Source organism: Manis pentadactyla, chromosome 4, assembly GCF_030020395.1.
Source record: "Manis pentadactyla isolate mManPen7 chromosome 4, mManPen7.hap1, whole genome shotgun sequence".
In the NCBI taxonomy this organism is placed as follows: domain Eukaryota; kingdom Metazoa; phylum Chordata; class Mammalia; order Pholidota; family Manidae; genus Manis; species Manis pentadactyla.
The window spans coordinates 6,794,985-6,818,940 of record NC_080022.1 but is presented as its reverse complement, the minus strand read 5'-3'; the positions used below and the strand labels follow the sequence as shown (position 1 = coordinate 6,818,940).

General features: G+C 40.9%; 1 protein-coding gene across 1 annotated transcript in view; it reads right to left on the bottom strand.

The window, feature by feature from the left end:
* SLC25A33 (solute carrier family 25 member 33) overlaps window positions 1-22,580 on the bottom strand; it is a 30,469-nt gene extending 7,889 nt beyond the window's left edge. Inside the window, exons 1-4 of the mRNA XM_036925271.2 lie at window positions 22,298-22,580; window positions 11,475-11,654; window positions 2,798-2,875; window positions 200-300 (exon numbers count right to left, since the gene is read on the bottom strand). Coding sequence (XP_036781166.1) covers window positions 200-300; window positions 2,798-2,875; window positions 11,475-11,654; window positions 22,298-22,353 — 415 coding nt within the window. The 5' untranslated portion in view covers window positions 22,354-22,580. The remainder of the gene's footprint in view (window positions 1-199; window positions 301-2,797; window positions 2,876-11,474; window positions 11,655-22,297) is intronic.
* Window positions 22,581-23,956: the final 1,376 nt, after the last annotated feature.

Sequence of the window (23,956 nt, the reverse complement as noted above, 5' to 3'; positions counted from 1 at the left end):
AATGGTTACAGAAAATGGAACCAGTTACGAATTGCTCTCAAACACTCACATTTTATCAGTTCCAACATAAAGCTTTAGAAAAACGATTTTAGATACAAAAGAAACAGAGAGCTAATTTCTAATTCCTGGAAAAGACTGTTTGACACACATATGCCTCAGGAAAGCGAGAAACTTATCTCCACTCATTAGGGCGACATACCTGCAGAGCCAGCTGAGAAAATATGCACAACGTTGCTGTTAGGCACGAAAATGCCATTGAACTGCTCTTTGGCTTTGGAGTAACATGCAAAGTAGAGAGCCCTGTTAAAATAAACAGAGAATGCTCTAAGGACATCGGCATGGCACTACACAAGGCCCCTTGCAACCTCTGAACAATGTTGAAAAATAATATGGGAAAGAAGTTAACATGTAACCAAAAGCTTGACTTTATCTGTAAAACCAGAACCTGCCACAGGTACCTTCAGAAAGTTCTTGTTTGTCCTGCCAGAAAGTATTTGATGATGATACAAATGTCCAAAATAGCTGAGGAAAATAAGATTTGGGTAATATATACACAAAGTACATTTACATTCAGTCTGGATAAATGCCAGTTCTTTCAATGCCAACATATACCCCAATTTTTAAGACTTGTGATGTCTCTAAAATATACCACATTCGTCCTTATGCCAAATGCTAATTAAAATTTCACCTTTTTTTTTGATGACTCAGGATCACACAGGAACCACCATCATACATGTTTTCATAGGAGCTCCCCTCCCACCCGCCAAAGGCAATACTGTGGATGGTGTCTAGCCTCCTGTGCAGGTCCTTGGGCTTTTCTTCACCTCCATCTGCTCTCCCCGTCTGCCTTCTCTCTTGTTGGGCTGGGAGCAGGGCCTAGTTGGGATGTACCTGCCCCCTTTACCAGCAATGCAAGGAAAATGCTGCTTCTTTTTTTTTTTTTTAGATAATTATTTTTTATTGAAGGGTAGTTGACACACAGTATTACATTAGTTTTAGGTGTACAACACAGTGATTCAACATTTATATACATGATAATTCTAGGTACCAGCTATCACCATACCAAGTTGTTACAATATTTTGACTATATTCCTTATGCTATACATTACATCCCGGTTATTTATTTATTTTACAATTGGAAGTGTGTAAATTCTTTTTGTGTGTGAGAGCATCTCTCATATTTATTGATCAAATGGTTGTTAACAACAATAAAATTCTGTATAGGGGGGTCAATGCTCAATGCACAATCATTAATCCACCCCAAGCCTAATTTTCATCAGTTTCCATTCTTCTGAAGCATAACGAACAAGTTCTTACATGGAGAACAAATTCTTACATAGTGAATAAGTTACATGGTGAACATTACAAGGGCAGTCATCACAGAAGCTTTCGGTTTTGCTCATGCATTATGAACTATAAACAGTCAGTTCAAATATGAATACTCATTTGATTTTTATACTTGATTTATATGTGGATACCACGGAAAATGCTTCTTTTGACAGGCAAATAATCAATCACAGAATACATTTTTCAACTTAGGATCCTGACCTACTTATCATTACTGTGTCTTAAAACATTTGTTTTTTTTTCTAGGTCCCAACTCTTCTAAAATGTGTGGGATGGGCAGGATCAGATTAACAGATGTTACCATATCCCATAAAGAGGTGACTCAATTATTTTTACCTACATATGCAGTATGTTTGCCACCGATTAATAATGCACACCCATGTAATCTTGGACTAGTCCTTTCTACTTTTTAAATAGATTATATGCATATGCTATAAAATTCTAAACAAAAAAGTTTATTAAGAATTTGCATTTTTTATGTCCTCAGGTGATGTGTGTAGAAATTGAACACTCATCTATAAGAATTTTAGAAACTTCTAGTCTTCACCTTAAATAAAACAGCATTCTCATTTGTTATAAAGATTAATTCTCTTTAAAGTCTGTATGAGTATTACATGGAATAATGTAAGTGTCCTACAGCTATCACCCAGTTTCTCTCCCAAGAGGCACCTTCTGTAATCAGTTCCTCCACCCACTTTTCAGAGATAAACTACAAACACACGCACACACACACCCCTACTTTTCTACCTACACGTCTATCCCCTGCATCAGCATTGTCCAACAGGGCTTCCTGCAGAGACACAGGTGTTCTGTGTCTGTATCTCCAACAGAGTGGCCACTAGCTACATGTGCATGTACGTACTTGAAACATGGCCAGTCAGAGTGAGGAACTCGATTTTTATCTTAACTAATTCAAATAGTCCCCTGCAGCCAGGGGCTGATGTACTGGGACAGTGAAGACTATGTATTCAATATGCTTTAAAGAGAATTGACCTTGTAACAAAATGAGGATGTCGTTTTATATAAAGCCAAACCCGGAAGCCTTTAAAATCCCTTTAGATCAGTGCTTCCAAGTGCATTATGAATCACTTGGGGATCTGGCCAGAATGCAGATTCTGGTGTAGGTCTGGGTGTTGTCTGAGACTGTGTTGTGCTAACAAACTCCCAGGTAAGCCAATGAGACTGACCACATACCATACATAGAGCAGCAAACACTTATTTAGATAAGATTTCAGATGATGAGAGATTTTCAACTTAAGAGTAAAATAACTAAATTCTCTTTCTCACACACACGCACCAGTTTATCACTATTTTTATGTAGTCTGATGTATTTAGGTAAATCCCACACAGAAAACAAAACCGGCCACGTAGCAGTACTGCCCTTGAATAAAAAAGGACTCCATATATTTTACACTGTATGTAGGGAGATAACTCAAAGTTTAATGCTTACCTTGATGGTGCAACTCCAACCAAATTTGGACCCAAGCCTCTAAAAAGTGACTTTGGTCCCTCTTTCTCCAAAATTGACCTGAGTAATAAGAAAAGATGCATCCTTAAAATCTGTAGGCAAGGCCTATGCAAAACCACAAGACAATGTTAGCTCCCTGAATAAAGAACAGAGTGTTTACAAGACTGCAGGCTCGATCTGATCATATTACAATACAGAATCCAAAGGCTGAAACTGCTCTCTCAGCACTACAATGACAAAACGTGCTTCAGAAGTGTCAGTTTGACAAGGCTTTTCCCTTGTTCACACAGGAGGAAGACGTTCAGGGTTTGTACTATACACACTGAAATCCTAGTAAGTAGGGTGAGCATCTGGCAGTATGATGGAATAACATCCTCATTGTAACAAGATTCACTGAGAAACATGTTCAGAGACTTCTTTGCATGGTATTTCCTTTGGATTTACTCCTTACATATAATAATCCTATCTATTAGATCTTTACCTATTGTACAAGAGCCCTAAACAGGAACATAAGGAATAGAGAAACCTAGTAATTTTTATAGGCTGAAGGTTATATAAAGCCAAAGCCTACTATCTCAAGTTCAAAGAGAATCCTGTGCCAGCTTTTTCTAATTTTTTAAAATTGTGTTAATATGTACATTAACATATATTTTTACCATACCTATTTTTAAGTGTACAATTCAGTGGCATTATGTACATTTTTACTGTTGTGCAATCATCACCATTATCCATTCCCAGAACATTTTCTTCTTCCCAAACTGAAGTTCCATAGCCATTAAACACTAATTCCATTTCCCCTTCCCAACCCCTGGCAACCACCACTTTACTTTGTCTTTACGAATCTGACAACTTCAGAGACCTCACATGAGTGGGGCCATACAGTATTTGTCCTTTTGCGACTGGCTTTTCACTCAGCATCATGTCATTAAGGTTCTTCTACATTGTAGAATGTCTCAAATTTTCCTTTTTTAAGGCTGAATAATACTCCACGGTGTGTATGCACCACATACTGTTTATCCATTTACCTGCCAGTGGACATTAGCACTGCTTCCACTTTTTGGCTACTGTGAATAATGCGGCAAACACAACTGTATAAACCTCTATTCAGGTCCCTAGTTTAAATTCTTTGGGGTATATTCCAAAAGTGGAATTCTACGGTGTTTAATTTTCTGAGAATTTGCTATACTATGTACCCCACAGAAACTGTACAACTTTACATTCCTACCCGCAACACACAAGGTTCCAATTTTTCCACACCCTGGCCAATACGCCTTAAAAAAAATGTTATATAGGTTTGATTAAAAGTGACTAAGAAAATCCTAAAAAGACTATAAAGAACACTCTTCAGAGGCATTTTCCCACCCCAATATGTATGATTCCTCAAGATGGAATTTATTCTTTTCAATGACTCAATTTTCATGATATCTAAGATAACTTATATTTTTTAATTTTGGTCCTCTCTAATTTCATGTTTTTATGAGCATCTTCCTTTACTTGACAATTAGTACTTCCAACCTGACAGCATTCTATGTTGACTTAGCTTATAAATAATACTGTTTTCAAAAAAGCGCACGTAATGTTTTACCTTCATTATGACATTGAAGATAAAAAGATATCTTCCACTTTATGGAAAACATATTCTTATAAAGCTAACAGTAAAGTGAGTCCTGCCAATTCTATTTCTACCAACTTCCTTTTCCCATAGAGAAAATGTTTCTAAAAGCTGAAATTTTTGGTGCAGAAGAGGTTGATGTTTTGGTTCATGGCATATTAGATAAGGTTAAAGTTTTATCTACTTATAGTTATTTTTCCTATTCTTTCTTTCTTCAGATTAGTGTAACTTTTCATGGTCTAGATTCCTTGAATGTATAAATTTGAATCTTAGTGTCTCTTCTCCCAATGTCTGGATGCTTATAAAATATTTCAATTGCTCAAAAATAAAGAGTATTTGTAAGAGCTTTCCTAAAAAGTAGTAGGCTAGTAATTAGACAAAAAAATAAATAAAGAAATAAAAAGGTATTTAGATTGGAAAGAAAAAAGCAAAACCATCTTTATTCACACAGTACATGATCTTGTATCTAGAAACATTAAGGAATCCACCAAAAAATTACTGTAATTAACAAGTGAGTTCAGCAAGGTTATAGGATACAAGATCAATATACAAAAATCAAATTTCTACACAGTAGCAATGAACAACCTGAAAATGGAAATAAACTCCATTTACAACAGCATCAAAAAGAATAAAACACTCACCTATGGACAAAGTAAACCGACCGTTACCAGGGGCTGGGGGAGGGGCAAGTGCAGAGTAACTATTAATGGGTATGTTTCTTTTTGAGGTGCTGAAAATGTTCTAGAATTAGATTGTGATAGTGGTCACATAACTCTACAAATATACTGAAACCCACCAAATGTGTATACCTTAAAAGATGAATTTTATAGTATGTGAATAATATGTCAATAAAGCTATTATTTAAAAAAATAATAAACTCAGATCCATCCACCTAATTAAATTACTTCAAAATATTAGGGAAGCAACAGTCTTATTTTCTAATCAGACTATTTTCCTTATCGGCAGGCACCAACCCAGGCCCTTTAAAGTGATTCCAAGACAGACTCTTGTTTGTGTGGCCCAGACTAAACCTTCTGGCCACCTGATTGGCACATGAAGGTACCCTGTTTGACAGACAACTAGGGAGCACACCTCACTGTAAGTATAGTGTACATTTTTTCTTCCTGGCATCTGGGGAAGGTCAAAGCAATGTGTTTAAGACCATGCCATACAATGGAAATGTATTCAGCAAATAAAAAGGAAGTATTGGATACATACTACAACCAGGATAAACCTTCAAGAAACGTTACATGAAAGAAGCCAGACATAAAAGGCGGTATTCTGTATTATTTCATTTATGCAAAATGTCCAGAAGGGACAGATCTAGAGAGACAAAAAGTAGATTAGATTAGTGGTTGGCGAGGGCTGGGAGTGACTGCAAATGGGTGAGGGGTTTCTTTCAGTGGGGATGAAAATGTCCTAAAATCAAATTTTAGTGACAGCTGTAAAAAACTCTGAACATACTAAAAACATTGAACGGCATGCTTTACATGGATAATTGTATGGTACGTGAATTATGCTGTACTAAAGCTGTTAAAAAAAAAATACCCAAAATGGAAAAAAGGGTTCACTGAAAAAGGTCTAGAAAGCACAAGAGGAACTGGCAGGAACAGTTTTAAAATAAAAGTCAGTTCTTGTGCTAAATCAATTGTAAAGCAGCCAAAAAGGAGGATATCAACATTACATTTCTTGAATTTGAAAACTGTACTGTGGTTTTAAGAGAATATCCTTGTTCTTAGGAAATAAATGCTGAAGAATTAGGACTAAGGGGGCATTAGGCATGTAACCTATTTTCAAATAGTTCAGAAAAAAATTCGTCTGTACATAGAACAAAAATGAAAACCAGAGGTGGCAATGCTAAAAACCAGTGACTTGATGCTAAGTGTATAATCAAATTATTTCTACCATTTTGTGACTTTTCTGTAAGTTTGAAATTACTGATAAAAAATTCTTTAAAAAAAGCGACAGGTAGGCCATAGACTATAAAAGTACTGCAACTCATGATTGTAGCCCATGAAGTCATAGAAACAAGTACTGAAGTCAAGACAATTCTTGGATTTCTGTAAACACCCCAAATGGAGTTCATGGCATTCCAGTGAATTTTACACTGGCCCAAACCAAGTCATTTGGCCCTTAATAGAGGCATGAGAATTTATAGTGTTTTCAATTTAAAATACTTTACACTTTACTTATTCTCAAAACAAAACTGTGCTTAAAAAGCCAAGCTCTCTGAACAAAAAAACTTTTGTTCTCGCCAATAACATCTTGAAGTAACCTGTGCCTTATAATATAGAATGTGAAATATTTCCCATGTTCATTAGATTCAAAAATTTTGAAGTTTAGATTGTATCTGTGGTCACCATTAATACACACTGTGCAGCCAACCCCAGGAGCCATTTAAACCCAATTAAGGGCATCAGGCTCCAGGAAGCTTGAAGCCTCTCATCCATAATGCAGTAGGGAATTCATGTCCTCAAGTGACTCAAGCCTTTTAAGAACTGCTGAAAGACTGTCTCCATAGTTACCCATATTAACAGTGGGCAAAAAGTCAAATCTATTACATAATTCAAACTTCTATCTGGATGTTTAGAAAACTTCTGGAACAATTAAGTTCCTACTATAAATGGTACACGTTGGCTTCAAAATAAAGCATGTTAGGATGCAGACTCATTTTCCCACAGTCATAGACTTTCATTTAGGAAAGAAATGCAAGAAGAAATTAGGTCCTTGTTTGGAGAATTTCATTTTCTTCACTAGTTTTAGATTATAGTATGCAAACCACTGAACCAAGACAAAGATCCCATCTGAAGATATAATTTTTAAAAGAGACTTTAGGTCAACACATCACAGGTTAGAACTGAAAAGCAGACAGTAGCTTTATGTATACGTAAGCTAACTTATAAAATATATTCAGGTTCTTGAAAAATAAGAAGATACTGGAAGTTGAAAATAAATGAGAGAGAGAGATGAGTTCACTAATATATTACTTTTCAGATTAAAAAGGTACTTCAAAAAACAAAAATAAGGCACTTGAGTACTTAAATAGGAGCTTTGATTAAAAAAACCATTAAGTCATAAGACTTTAAAGCAGACAATTGAAATAAATTGACATGGTTGCCTTTTAGCAAATCTAATAGTGAAAGCCTAAATGTTAACATCTTGCCTTTTTTCTTTTTTAGTAATTAGTTTCAAAATGTGAAGGTTATTGGTGCTCCCATGGAGACAGTTTTTTCTTTAACAGATTAACCTGATATAAGATACAAGCAAACACTGATTTGTTTTGAAAAATAAACTTCTTGTTAACAAAGGCTGCTGCTTGTTAGGTCTTTTAATAAGCAGCTTAGTTTTAACAGAATTCCCATTTTATTCACTTGGGTTTGTGAAAAACCCAATGTCTTCCAAAAATGTTAATGGACTTAGTGGTACAGAGAAAAGGCTTGGTCTTGGCCCTTGTTTTACCATTTCCTAGACAAAGCCCCCTCTCTGTAGACCATCATGACTGCCCTTAGCTTAGTGACATGAATGGAAGAATCAGAAAGCTCTCCAACAGCCCAGGTGAGAGAGCAGAGTGGCTTCAACTACAGAGGTGGCAGAGTGGAAAAGTGTCACTTTCAATTAAACCATCCTATAAGACAATGCTTCTTATGCTGGTACACTGTATCTTTGTAAAAGGTTGCGTTTAGAGCTACTAATAGGAAAAGACACACTTTCGCCTAAAAGCAAGTGTGCATTCTTTACATGAGAATTACATAATATGATATTCCTCTTTTTGCCCTGGCCACCAAGAAACTGTTACAAATATTATGTTTAAAAAGCACAGAAAGTCCCTATTATGACAGCAGCTAATATTTATTATTTACTGGCAGATGGGTATGTCATATATCTGACATGCCAAAATTCATGCATTCATTCTATGTATACTTATTGTTTACTATGTGACAAGCAGCATGCTAGGCACTTGGGGATACCTCTGTGATCAAACAAAGCAATCCCTGCCTCCAAGGAGCCTCCATTCTGGTGAAGGCAGGGAAAGAAAGTAAACAACATAAATAAGTAAACTACACTGCATGCTGGATGGAGGCAAGTGCTGTGGATAAACAGTAAAGCAGGAACGAGGACTGGGGTGTGGGGAGAGGACTCAGGTTTAAATAGGATAGTTACGGCAAGGCCCTTCTGCAAAAGGTTAACAACTGGGAGCCAGCCATGCAGATAATGTCCAGTACAAAAGCAGAAGATGTACCAGTGTTTCTGGCCTTTTAAAGGAACAGCAAGTAGGCCAGTGCAGCTAAAGAGCATGGGAGGGGAAACATCAGGAGAAGTCAGAGAAGTAATGGTAGGGGTGACAGTTGTGTGGAGCCCAGAGGTGGCCAGGACTGCTTTGCTTTTACTTGGAGGGAGAGGGCAGCCCCAGAGGGATCTGAGCAGTGGATTCTCTGGCTGCTCTGTTAACAGACTAGATGGACAGGGGAGCAAGGTCTCATGCCAGACCAGTTAGGAAGCTAATCCAGTTAACACAGGTGAGATATGGTGGCTTCCACTGGGATAGCAGTGGACAAAGTAATGAAAGGAGTTGGATTCTGTATGTAACTTGAAGGTAGAGTTGGTAGAATTTGCTGTGGGGTTGCAAGAAGACCTAAGGCTGAGTCCAAGGCTTTAGATCTGTGTAGCAAGGAGAGAGCCGTTTTTCACAGACACAGAGAAGACTCCGGGAGCAGCAGGTTCTGCACAAGTTACACTCTGGATGCTCATTAAAACTCCAATATGAGAGTCAAACGGGCAGCTGGATGTAGGCAACAAGGATCAGGAGGTCTGAGCCCAGGCGCCCTCCAACATCACAGGTGGTCAAGCGGGAGACTCAGCAAAGGAACGACACAGCAACCAGCGAGGCAGGAGAGTGCGCGCCTAGCCAGGAACCACGCGTCTCCACGGAAGCAGCAGAAGCAGAGCCAGGGCATCTGCTGCCGTTTACTCCTAGCAGCTTAAATTCTTTCTTAAAAATAGGTGAATATACATGAAAAAGACCTTGAGTAAGTCACTTAACCACTAATTTGCATGTCCTCATCTATAAAATAGGGTAATATACCTGAATGTTAATCTCACAGGTTTATCAAGTTTAATAAAACAGCTGTTGGGTGAAAAATGCCACTTTACAAATACTTTTCTAACAAAGTATTTGATAGAAATAGCATTTACTTAATAATTCCATTACTTCTATTTTGATGAGACTACAGAATAGGAAGTTTTAAAAAGCATTCGTGTTGAAGTGTTGTCTTGTTACTGTGCAGCTATGGCTGCAGTAAGCAACGGCTGCTGTGGATCCCCAGTGAAAAGGGGTTGTCTCGTGTGTAGTGTGCTGTGAGTGTTGTTGCTGTATTTTAAAGGATGGAGAGACTTTTTTCCCTTGATTTACATGTAATAAACCATTGTCCTAATTGGGGCTGTGGGGGAAATGTGTATGTGTACAGACAGATTTACTGGAGAGAAAGAGAGAGGGTGGAGATGCAGACCATGCACCCTAAACTAAAACCTGAACTCCCCATTTACCTTCCAGGTTTGGCTGTGTCGACACCCACAACTTCTGGGTAACAGCTTTCCAGTCACAGTAATTACATAAATCCATTAGTCATGAGTTATTTGGCAAGCATGTAAGAGGAAGTTCATACTGGATGTTAGTAAAGTTGGCAAATTACCTGTTTCATGCTGTTCAAAGCACTCTATGTTCCTCAGGAGAAAGGTGTGATTTGAGACACTGCCACTGCTTAACCATGTAAAGAGGCGAACCAGGATGTGTGGGGGTGGGGGTGGGGGTGGGGTTGTCAGCCATCTTTTTTTTTTTTTGAAGATGCAGGCTTGTCTCTCTCCTTGCTGGGATCAGAGTGTGCCTCCGCATCTGCTTCTCTCTAGGCCTGTCCCTAACCTCTGCCTTTTGTGTCTCCACTCCCCATCTCAGTGTTTGATCAAACACACAGTGCATCCTGGAGTCCTGGGTGTCAGGCTCTTCTCTCCCTAACAGGGTTTCTGATTCTCCCACTTGGGACCTTGCCCTCAGCAGCTTGTCTTGTTGCCCAGTTTTGCTCAATAAGCTCAGGTGCACCCTTGCACACATTTGGCATGGATGTCTGGGTGACTCCTAACTAGTAAACAAAACGTACCTAAAATTAAATTAATCACTTTCCAATTCATTCTACCTTATCTGTGACCGAACTCTGTCCAAAGTCCTAAGTGTGGTTATTAAGACAAGAACATTTCCACTGTATTGCATTTTTTCCTAATGTCTGTCCCAACTAAACATCTACACTGATGAACAGCAATCTTTCTTGAACACACCCTTCTCAATATCATGCTTAAATTCAACTATCATTTATTGAACACCTCTTGTAAAGTAAAAGGCCCCAACCTAAGATCAGGAACTGTCAAATGCTCTTCTTCATTTCTGACTTTGCCTTAAGCAGAGAAGACTGATCAGCCTTCAACTCACAAATATTTAAGCTACTTGGTAAGCCAATGAGCTTTTTTTAATGCAATAAAAATAATAAATTGGGCAGGTAGCCTAGGTGTGACACAAAAATTTCTTAAATGAATTAATTATATCACATATAACAATAAATATATAATGCAACTTTTCTATAAACGTAAAATTATTTCGAAATAAAAAGGTAAAAAAATCAAAATATTTTATTTCCATTGTATTCTCTTAAAATAATCACAACCCTTCTTTCTTGAAATTTAAAAATCCTTAATTTCACTCATGCCATCCCAGACCTTCATGTTAGCCCTCAAAAGGTTCTGGGCAAGGGCAACGCTTTGATGTGACAATCTAAACATGAGGCTTTGGTTTGCTCTATTAAGTTACTTTAGCTGACCCTGGATGATGATCACACACCACCCCACTGCCAAGGGAACAAGGTCAGGGTTCAAAGGTACTGGTACTGAAACCTAACTCTTAAGTCTGGACAAAGACTGTGCAAACAAACATCCCATCTGACTGGCCTGCTGACTCTTCTGGGTGGTCAGTGGGGGCGGAAGCCAGAAGAGCAAGGAACTTACTTTAGGACCTGTAAGAGTCCAGGTGTCACTGACGTTGGTCTCATCATTCCAGCTCCACTAATGGTCCCCAGATGAACCTGAGGATAATAGACTGTCCGAAGAGCTAATTTCGAAGACTGCAACCTCGTCTTAATAACTTCTAGTGGACAAGTAAAAATAGCACCAACTGTGCCCCCACACCTGTAAGAAAATTACAACAGGATGAGAAAAGCTACGTTATTCTCTACGCAAAGGAAATGTGAAACTTAACTTTTTATTAAAAAAAAAAAGGTCTCTATGTTCATTTCATAATTAGAACATACCAGAGAGTTAAAAAAAATTAGCTGAGATCCCAGAAGCTAGAGATAACCATTATTAACATGCTAGCACACCCTTTAGGGCTTTTCAATCTCACTTGTCTCCCATTTATCTAGAAATTATGAATGTCTTTCCATGTCAATACAGACACCAACTTCATCATTTTAATGGTTGCATACTATTCCTCTGTACCAATGTATAGTATTTTAACCAATTTTCTGTTATACATTTATGTCATTTCCATTTTTATTACCATGCTGCAATGAATATTCTAGAAAAATGCATCTTTTTACAGTTAAACAAAATAGCTATCAGAAAATGCTACTATTTTGGAGATCAATGTTTACTACAACACAAACTTTTAATAAAATCTGATTAATTCAGACTCCACTGAAAATTAAACCAAAGCTTACTTTTAATACTGAAGTTCTGTATTCCCCTCTGTCAGTTCATCCTCTGGGTTCATCAGTCACACCATCTTTCTGGATCAGGGTTCCCCCCTAACTACCCTTTACAACATGTTCATATCCAATTATTACATGAATAAAAACAAATATTTTTCTTTAAGATGACTCACTTCTTTATCCTAAAATACCCATGCCCATCTCTTCTTAAACAATAAATATGTGAAACTGTGCCTCTAACTGGCTAGCTATAATTAACAATATCATGTACAGTCTACAACCACCTTCACACCACCAGCAAATCACGTCCTCCTCTTGGAAAACATAGAGGATCAGAACCCATGTCTTACTCATCTTTGTATCCCTGCCTTTAGGACTCACGAGTCTACAAACAGTATTTACTAAGCAAAAGAATTATTAAATTGAGATTCCAAGGAGTATGTCTCTTCAGGAATCTAAATGGTTGAAAATTCTTTCTACCTTCTGTCACAGGCTGACCCTTCATTACAGCAAGAGGGCTGTGTATCCATGTATTCTTGCACTTGGAGTACGACACCTGACAAAGAGATGGGTCAATAAAAACGATATGGCACCAGCACCTTTGATTGGGAAAAGTAACAGGAGGAAGGCCAGGCACTGACAAGCATAGAGAATGTAAGCTAGCTTCACTACTCCACCAGAGGTAGGGCTGGAAATCTGGAAGTGAACCCCACACCTGGCACAGACCCTGAGCTGAGCAATGAAGTAAAATCCCCATGCAGTAGTTTAAAATCAGGAGCCCACAGTTCCACAGAGCAGGTAAAATAGTGTTCACCACGAGCTGAAAGCTTAAACACAGGAAGTTTAACAGCACCATGCCATTAATTGAATGATTATTTATGATAAGCATTCACTCCTCTAAATACCCTGTGATGTAGGAACTATTACTTAGCCCCAGTTTACATAAGGAATCTGTCAGAAAAGAGAATGAAATGTACAGACTGGGTGAGGAGAAAGATGAAGAGGAAAACAGCCATTTTTGGCTATTTAGGTAACCTGCTTTAAAATCATGATATTAATACATACCCTAAACTGAGCTGTTTATGTACAGTGTTTTCTCACCTGTGGGCCAAAGCCCCAACCATAGATGCTATTTAGGAATCACAATCACAATGGCAGGGAGGTGGGCAGAAAGGACCATTTAACCCCTTGAGGATTTTGCAGGGTGCTATCCTTCCTTTTTCGACAGGGAACCTCGGTCTCAATATGGTTACATACTTCCTCAAAGTCACACGGTGACTAAGTGTCTACAATGAAATCCAAACCAGACCCTCTGTCTCCCTGTGTTCTTCCTGCTCAGATGTCCTCTTTGGGAGTTGCTATAGGAAGACAGGCATCACATAGTTTTGTTAGCTCATGTAGGCTGTACACACTCACACTTAAAATGAAAACTGTTGATTAGACAACAGTTCTTTAAAACTCTATTATTTTGCATCAGGAAAAAAACTGTGAGCCAAACTGAATATTGGTCTGTATCATTTACTCTGAGCACTAGAATATATCTAAAGAAAATGGGATATACTGGGGAGTGTTTCAAAAGGGGTAAAAATTAACTTTCTAACCCATGTCTGTTTACACAAATTACTCTTAGCTATTCGACTTAATCACTGTGTGCTTAAAAGGTGTATCATTTAAAAACCCTGGAAAACTTACACACTTAACCCTGTACGATAAGGAAATACCTGAAGTCTGTTTATGTTCACTACCATGACTCCAAGCCACTGAAGAAAAACAGCTTCTGAGTAAATTCTTTCGTAAGAAAGTCAGCATATTTAAATATGACACAGGTCAACCACCTTTGCTTTGTCGCCAAGCCAGCCGCTTTTCTTACTTTGGCCAACGAACTGTCCTCCAAATCCATGCCATTGATCAGAGGATGACCAGCAGCACATGCTTGCCCAACAGAGCCAATGGCCCACTGACCTAAGTCGGTGACCTTTCTGATGGGGCCAGACCACACTCGCTACCACAGTTGCATCGTACATGCTGCACCGTGTGCCTGTGGCAGGAGGGGGCAGTGGTGGTGACCAGGTCCTGGCCCAGTTCCCAAGGACTAAGTAAGGCGCTCTCAGGCTCAGGGGCCTTCCCCACAAGGGAGGACCGTGGCAGGAGACAACTGAACACCGGGCGACACTGCAACTGTAAACCATGCTAGGAAGGGCCACTCAGTCCATATGACAGCCCTCTGCGCCCGCTAGGAAAAACATCTTAGATGAAAAATGTCCAAAGCATATTTTAAGTCATTAAGCTGTGCTGGATACACAGTCTCTAAGACAGTCATTGGAAGAAAACAAGTTCTGATATTAACTAAAATTTCCACAGAAGATTCTTCCTGAAATTTGAAATTTAAAACATCTCAGATATATACAGTATCTTTCAGCTCAACTTTTTTCTTTATGAACCAACACACACAAGACAGTCATCATCTGAATATGAATAAAAATACATCTTCATATTGGCTGCCCAAATTTTTCTTAAACTACGTAATCATGTTGAGTCCAAAGCACTTAAGGTTACAATAAATTATTTGCAGGAAGTCTTTCATTCTTTGACACAAAGGAGACCTCTGAAATTTGCCTGTCTCCTAACCATGGTCACCTAGCTTAGCTAGAGCCCCATCCACTGCAACTCTGCAAGCTACTCATTAACTGAGCTTTTCCAAGCCTCAATTCAGATAAAGATGTTAGCTCTGCCCGCCAGTCCATCCCTGTCTCTGCTTTTCATCTGTGCTATACTGAACCCCCCTTTCTGATCAATGACATGATGGACAGGTTCCATGACTTTTGGGTACCTTTCAGGTTTTCAAACTCAGTACCATCTAAAGCTTCAATTTCAAATCTGCTTCAAAGCTAGACATGTGGCTTTAGAGGACTGGTGTGAGGAGGCGACTTGGTCTGCTATTTTACTTTTTCTTCCCTGCCTTTTAGGGTTCCCTGGGCATGAGAATAGGAAGAAGAGAAGCAGCCTTATGTAACTGTTTTTATCGTGTTGTGGGTCCACCTGTGTAAAACTGCTGGACGGGCCAAATATTAGGACTCCAGTGTAGATGGTGTGCTTGGAGGGGTGGTCAGTCTCACCGCGAGCCCCGACACCGGCAGCCCTGTATCCCGTCAGCAGTCCACCCCATCTCCCTTGGCCTGACAACCCTGCCAATTAGTGCTTTCCTTTTTCTGGTCCCCGTGCCCTGTGACACAGAGCCAACAGGGCCCAGGCCAGTCGGTAGGCAACAAGACTGGCAATGGGAGGAAGGCACCTCCACGTCCTTCCCAAGCACACCACGCCAGTCCGTTATCCTGCTGGCCTGGGCTAATACAGCAGCCTCCCGCCTGAAGTATCTGGCCACAGAGGGAGGTACCCATCTCTCAGACCTACAGGCTCCCTCAGTCTGCAGCCCAGACTACTAGGGACCAGGGACCAGGGACCAGGCAGTGGACAGTGACAGGGAACTCCTCTCTCAACACCCACAAGCCACAACATGGACAACTACAGCCTTTGTGCTCTGTATTGAGTCTGGGGTGGAGTGGACGACGGCAGCTGGGCAGACTCTGCCACCTCCTTCTAGGTCTTGGTGTAGGCTCCTCTCGATTCAGCTGAGGAAATGCTCAGGCGACAGAAGTCACACTCACCCTCCGGTTAAATGGTGAGCGCTGGCATCACATAGTCGGGAACGAACTCTGATTGGGTGTTTCAGACCACTACTCTCCATTAGTGGTGGGGGACATACCCACAGGCAGAGAGGAAAAAGATATGACAGAAAGAAAACCTCATTTATTATCCCCACCATACAATTTCTATATTGTGTATATGCTTTATAACGTGTATAAAATTAAGAGGGTAATATACATGGGGATCCACACTCCTCACAGGGCTGTGCGATCACGGTTTGAAGAGCACATTCTAGACCAGTGGTCCTCATCAGAGGCAATTCTGACCCCTCCACCTCCCACCTCATTCCATTAGGCAATGTCTGGAAACATTTTTGATTGCTGAAATTGGGGGAGAGGGTACTTGAATCTAGTGGGTGGAGGCCAGAGAGGCTGTTGAACACCCTTCAATGCACAGGATGGCCCTGCCCACTGACAAGTTACCTGGCTGAGGTTGAGAAACCCTCTTCTGGATCAACAAAATGGACAATATATTTGAAGGCAGTATAACAAACATGGAGGACATTGCTAGTTGCCTCCCCAGCATCCATTCCGCTCTTCTTGTCTCAACAAGATCCTAAATTTCCTAAACCATACAATTGGATGGGATTGGACGCATTTCTAGTTTTAGCCCCAACTCACTTAATAAAAATAATGCCATCCACGCTGCCATGCCATCTGTTCAGAGATGGGCACACGATTCAGCCCAAGATAAACAGCATAATTTCCCTGCAAGCAACGACTGGTTTAGAGATGGGTGCATGTCCAGGTTGGTCCACTCAGAGTTAAGCTCAAGACTTGCTCAATGGTGGAGAAACACTGGGAGCTGGGAAGCCATTCTATGTTTATGCAGGGACCAATCTTGGAATCAAGCTGGTATTTCTGGAGGGCAGAGCAGTCCCTGTGGAGTCTCATAGTGATACTGTTGATCTACTTGGATAGATATGCCCTCACCGATGCCTATTCTCTCTCTACAATTCAGGTGTATATGCCAATAATTTAGTTGGAAATGAATTTTTATTACTTAAAATTGAAAGCCTCCTAAATCAGCCTAGTCAGTAAAAAAAAAAATTCACACCCTCACTTTTCAAGAAAAAGATATTTTTACTTAAAGGGCTTTACTGTTACCAGTAACCTTCCAAAGAGCAGCTACAACTTGTGTGTTTCACCTAAGCTATGCTTTAAACAGCCTTGAGTAAACGCCATGCATGTTGGTTTAATTTTACTCCTAAGGTAATATTGCTTTAGCCACTGATGCCAAAGTCCAGAGATAATTCTCTGGGATATTCCATTCAGCAAAACCATCCAAAGGGTTTGAACAGAGAAGCAGAAAGGCCATGACTAGTGGGTAAATTATGTGTCACAGAACAGTCACGAGAGACAGTTACTCTCTGAAATCTATTTGCCCGATTTTCTAAAAAAAAAAAAGCAGCAAATGTCTGGATTTTTCTGCACCTCTTCCTTCTTTACTACTTGTTCCTTTTTCTACAAGTGCCCCCTCCCCTATCCGTCATACTCTACCTTTTCTCATTCTTCCTGCCTAGAACTGAAGTCTGTGTTTACCACATAAACATATATTTGATCTTTTACCTTTTTACCAACATGGCTTTGCTTGATTCTACCTCCTAAGGCTTAGGCTCCCCACCTCCAGTTTATAGCCGAACAAAGCTAGATTATTATTACAATATATACACTGGATTTCTTTCTACAATCTTTATGTGATCAGACATGAAAAATTTTAATTATGCACATCAATTTTTTGCTCATTAACTGAGTTTCAAATAACAAGGAAAAATTTAAAAACTAGCTGTTTTCAACAACTTGTTTTCCATAGATACATTCACTCATTTTATGTACTAAAGCCAAGACCCATATGTTTTTTATTATAATAGCTACCCAACTAACAGTAAACTGGTTTAGACTCAGCTTATACAGAACTGCAATATGGATTCTACCAACAAATGATACTGCCAGACACCTTGTGATCCCAAACTTTGGACAGTTTCTGGTAATTTCCCTTTTCACTGCTACCTCTATAGCCACTACTTGAAAAACACGAATGCCTCTTTATATTTAATAATGTTTTATTTGAACACTTGGTATAAGGTTTAGAAGATTTTGATTCTGCACCTTCTGTATTCACTCAAAGCAAAGTGCATAGTTTTTCATTCAACTAATTAATTAGCCTTTAGATGCTATTTCCTATATTCTATCTCATTCAGAAAGAAACTTAAAACAGCATCCTGAATGAATAAAGAATTGTATTATTTTCTGAACCTGAAGATAACCAGTATCTTTCACAAATATGCAGATCTGAAATAATGTTACCTATGCCAACAGCTTCAGCAAATCTTAATGAAGAACCATATTCACAATTCACAGATAAACTACTGCTTCTTTATTTGGGATAATTTAACAGGCCACATCAATTTATACCCCCAGGTAAGATGCATAGTATCTTTTATTTGCTTAGTTAGTCATTAAACAAATATTAAGCATCTCTAACATGTGGGGGACTGTATTTGGGATGTACCAGTGAAGAAAACAGACATGGGTGATATCCGCATGAAGCTTCAATTTTAACCAATCTTTCATCCAAACACCAAACACCTTTTAAAAATGTCTGTTACATATATGAAACATACTGGATTGGAATCAGAGTTGATGTATATTCTAAGTTTATTTATATAGTCATATATAAAAAATTATGTGCACACTGTATTTGTCTTATCAAAATTGCTTTAGGCATTTCAAATAAGTCTTGCATTTTCTGTACGTTGTTTCCCTAGCAAATTGTATATTAACGTGCCTAAACCTTCAAAAGCAACCTTTAGCTGATAGGGATTAAATCTATAGGGACAAGCAGAGTACAGGAGTACACCACCAGGTAGCCAAATGAAAGGGGGACGGGGGATACTGAAACTTTCAAAGTACCTTGGACTATGTATTTTGAAACCTCAAGGGCATACCACATTCCCATTTAAATACATGTTAAAGGCTACGTAAATATATTTGAAGATAAAAGAAAAAAAACATGCTATAAAAAGAAGATCCTGAAGCATGTAATCCAGGCCACCAACCTCTAAACCTCATGACAGCTTACTCCAGCTACTTCAGGTGCTGAGTACATCTCCTAAATTGCCACCCAGCTAGGTACACTAGTTCAGCAGGTGAAGGACGTCACTAACACTGCATGGACAACCAGCATCCCCCAGTCTTTCAACAGGGAGAGTTTAAGGGATTTTCTCAACAGACGTAAGGTCTAGACACAGAAGGGTCTAGAGGATTTCAGTGTTTCTCTTAATGAGATGGTTTGAACAGTAGAAAAGGAATGATAGGTTTTGCTAACAATAAAATGTGGCTAGGTACTTTTTTGTTTTGACAATACTACCCAGATTTGGAGACAAAGCAGAAAACAGCAGAATCTCTAAAGATACTAAAAATCAACATCAAATGAACGAGGTTCGATCCCACAGAAGTAACCTGCCCTGCCCTAAAGGATGGGTTTATGAATGTGCTGATAGGTATCAAAAGTATTAAAAATGTGTTTCGACTTGGCAATTGTACTTCTAATGGTTTATACTAGGGGAAATCATCAGAGAACTACACATGCACACAAAAGGATGCCCAGTTATTTATATGGGCAAAAAATCATCAATGAGAGATTGGAAATTACGTAACAAGAATAAGTTAGCAGCCCTGTCATAAATTACTACAACAGCCTCTCTGAACTGTGTCACTGGGTTTAGAAACTGTTTGCCTTCAACACAACCACTTAACAGTAAGGAACCAGTAGGGGTCTACTTAGAGAATTCTATACTACCACGCCACCATTAAAACTCAATATATTACAAAGAGGAAAGCAACTTATAGATTATAAGCTAACTTTCAAATTAACTATGAAATAACATTTGGTACACATATACATGCAGAGAACCTTTTTCTAAAGTGTTTATTTTTAGGTGTTGGTTGGTGGGTGGTTTTTCCTCCAGTTATCTTGTCTTAAAGGGTACCACTGTACTGAAAAGATGACTACTACACGTTAATGTAGGAGTATTTTCACCTTCTCAAAGAACCCAAGAAACTGTCTGTTATTTTTTAAAATTAAAGAAATTTAAAAGACTATGAGTTGCTTTGGGTATAGTGTTTACTTTCCAGGGTCCCAAACTAGTTTTCAACTATTTATTAGCCTATTATACCTGATACAAATATTTATTCAGTATCATTAACTAATTAATAATAGCACTGTACTTGTTTGATGGTAGTTTTCAATGGCTAGTCAATAAACAGGAGAAACGCAACAGATTTAAAAAGCAGGGGCTCTGATGTCTCAAAATTAAGTGAATTTAGTTCTTTGGAAAGATGCCAGCTGTTAAGGGAACTAGTTAGAATGAAGTAGCACATTCTCCGTGGGACCAGGTGGGACCACTGGGCTGAATGATTTTCATTATGTAAGACACCCACTCAATATTTAGCTCCTTTAACGTTCTTCCCTAGGAGCAATGGAAGTAATGTATTTTAGGCTAGTGGGAATGAATCAAAATCCAATTACTTACTCTGAAAGCAACCTTTTCAAAGATTTATTTTCTTTCTTGGTATCTCCAAGTAATCCCAAGCCACTGCCAGGCAAGGAACTGAACCTGTTAATACTCGGCCTCAGGCACTACCCTAATAAACAGTAGCTTTTAATCAGTCTGGGTGAGCTGTGCTGGTTCTGGCAGTTCTTCTCCAACACACGGGAAGAGGCAGTGCTCCAGCAGGAGAATCGGCAGCCAGAGGGCACTGTGAAGGGCGTGCAGGGAGATTCATCAAGACAGGGCCATCCATTAAACAGAATGCCTCCCGGACGCTGCTCCAGAGCAGGTAACTCTCCCAGTTTGCAATACAAATAATTTTTTTAAAAGACCAGCTCACCAAAAACAATAAATAAATATAACAGAGCATTAAATCACTAAAAAAAAATCACCATTTTTGGCTTCAGAAATTATTTTAATAATATGGCCAACTTGTTTAAAATTTCCCAGAATGACAAATTAATACAGTGTCCTAACTTTGGAATGCACCCCACCTTATGTTATTCTCAGGAAATAGCAAGAAAGAGATGACGGGAAAGGAGAGAATGGCAGAGAGATGAATAAGAAACTCCGATCTCTGAAGAACACCCAAGATTTTTTGGTTGAAGAAACGAAGTAACTTGGTGATCACCTACAATAAGAAGTACAAAGCGGGGACACGGGGAAGGCAGTACAGCACAGAGAAGACAAGTAATGGTTCTACACCATCTTACTACGCTGACGGACAGTGACTGTAATTGGCTGTCCATTGTGGTGGGGACTTGATGATGGGGCGAGTTTAGTAACCATAATGTTGCTCATGTAATTGTACATTAATACCAAAAAAAAAAAAGGTACAAAGAACTAAGGAACACTTCCATCACAGCTCTCACAACCATTGTTTGTATAGGAACAGATCTAGGTAGCAGTTCAAGCTGCAACTAAATTACTTGAGGGTGATAACCCAGAATAAATTCTATTTTATGCAGAATGTCCTACACTTAAAATTTGCTGTGCCAGGACTGTGAGGTCCTCAAACAAGACTCCAAACATATGGTAGACTCCAAAAGGACCCGAAGCCAATCGGCTTTATTGAAAGAACAAAAAATTTCTAATACTCAAAATAAATTTTTGTCTATTTTCTCAAAAAACAAGTCAGTCAGCCCCCTCCCTAACCCTCCCTAAAAACGCGTTGCCTCCACTGCAAAATATCACGTGCAAGACGCTCATCAAAGTAATCCAGCTCTCAAAACAGCACATCTTACCCTGGACGCGGCCACAAGCAGGTGAGAAGAATATCAACAAACCTTCCTGACCTCTTTCCCCCGAGGTCCGCCGTTGGCCCTCCCACGGTTTGCTGGCCAGCATCCCGGGTCGCCCGCACGTTCCGGGCCCTCGCTGCTGTCCAGCACCTGCAGCCCGCTAGCCCGTGTGACCTCGCCCTTGTGCTACCCTGAGGAACTCCCGGGCCAACACAGACTGCCGCCCGAGTATACACAACTCCGAGCATGCACAGACTGACTGGGGCTTTCGGGAAAAGGCCCTGGAGAATCCAGGCAGAGGGACGGCGAGGGCGGTGTGGCCAGGGCGGCGGGCACGGAGGACGCGGGCAGGATCGGGCCACAGCGGCCAGGCAGAACACCCCCGGTAACAGCTGTCACACCAGCCTCTAATTGTTGAAAAGGAGAAAAAGCTGAAGACGCCGCGGGGAGGGGGAGGGGCGTGGGAGCGGGTCCAGGGCCGGTAAAAGCACCTCCGGGGATGCGGCCCGGCAGGGACAAAGCCCGCGCGTCCGGGGCCCCCCCACCGCCCCGACGCCGGGAGTTCCTCCTCCGGGAGCTGGCGCATCGGCTCCGGGAGGGCCGGTGGCCGGCCGGGACGCTCACCCGCCGGCGAAGAGGTGAAGCAGCGTGTTCTCCTTCTGCTGAGTGCCCGTCGCCATGGCCGCGCCGGCCCGTCGCCGCCGGGTGCCACGGGCGCGAGGCGGCTCGAAGGATGCGCTGCGTGACCGGCTCCGCTGCCCTCAGAAGGCCGCCAGCGCCGCCTCCATGCGCGCGCCACTACTGCGGGACCCTCCGTTCCGCGCCCTCCGCGGCGTGGCCGCCGGCGCCTCACCGCCCTCTGCGGCGCGAGCCCGGCAGCCAGCGGGAGCCCCGCGCGCGACAGTCACGTGGCGGGGGCCGGGTCGTGACGCCACGCGGCGGCGTCGGTCCCGGGCGGAGCGCGGCAGGGGTGTGGGCTCGATTCCTCGTGCCCATTGGCCGGCGGGCGAACGTGGGCGGGGCGGAAACAGCCCAAAGACCAGGGCTTTTTGGGGGGCCGGCGTGGCCCAGTGCATAGAGTGGGAACCTGCGCAGGTTTCCTGGTCTTAGCTCGGAGGCAGAGAACCTGGGATTGGCAAATCCTGGCGAGCCCCTGGGCCTGAAATTTCCGCCTTCTTTTAGTATGTTTTTATTTTACTTTGTAATAATGTGCAGATACATAAATAACATACTACATCTCACGACTCTACTCAGCACCTGGCTTAGGGAAAAAAACATGATCAACAGTTTAATCCCTAGGGTTCCCCTAGTATCGTTTTGTGTATTCTTATTTTCATAAATAACATTATATGCTGCAAAACGTTTTTTGGTCTATCCTTTTTGATCATCTCCAACCCAGTCTTCTAAAGTTCAAGCTTCTATATACAAGCTGCTTCTCTCTTGCAAGGCCTTGAGTCACTGTCAACCTCCGCCTGGCATCTTTCCTCCAGGCCTTGGCAGGCCGGCCTTCCCTAGCCACTCTCACAGTGTACTCTTGTCACGTGACTCTATTAAATTTCCTCTTGTAGGCTCCTGCAGTTACTTTGTGGATTTATTTGTTTAGTCTGTCCTTCCGCCCCTGAAGTGTAAGCTGCAGGAGGGCAGGATCCATGTTTCTTTTGTTCATGGTTGAGCCTGACAGGGTACCTGCCGCTAGTAACGCCCAAGAAATCGATGAATATATGTCCCGACTTAAGCTCCAGCATTCCATTCTTCCTCTTCCCCCAAACCTGCCCTGCTTTTTGCATTTCCTGTCCTGGTGGCGATGCCACCATCTGCACAGCCACCAACACCAGAAACTTTCCTGCTACTTTGGATTCCATCCTCTCTTCTTTTTGTCTCAGCAGCCCACTGCTCACCAGGCACTTCTACCTCCTGAAATCCTAAAGCCATCACCTTCTCTGTTTCTTTCATTGCTGCTGCTGATTTTAAGTCTCCACGTCTCTCACCTGATTTTTGCAAAAAATCTACCTACTCTTACAGGTCACCCGTTAACCCTGACTCCCACCTCCTCCCGAGGCACCGGGTACAGAATATACCAACCCTTTGTTTTCAATCTCCCAGAGCTGCAAAAAGCTGTACCTTGACCAGACCAAGCTGCTAGACATCCTGTGTGTAAACACAAAGAGAGCTTAAGTAGAAGGAAAATAGTGTGTAAACACAGGAACTAGGTTTTTGATGGTTGGGACTCTTTAACAACAACTCTTAGGAGCAGTCATCCAAAATACAAATGCACTGAGTACC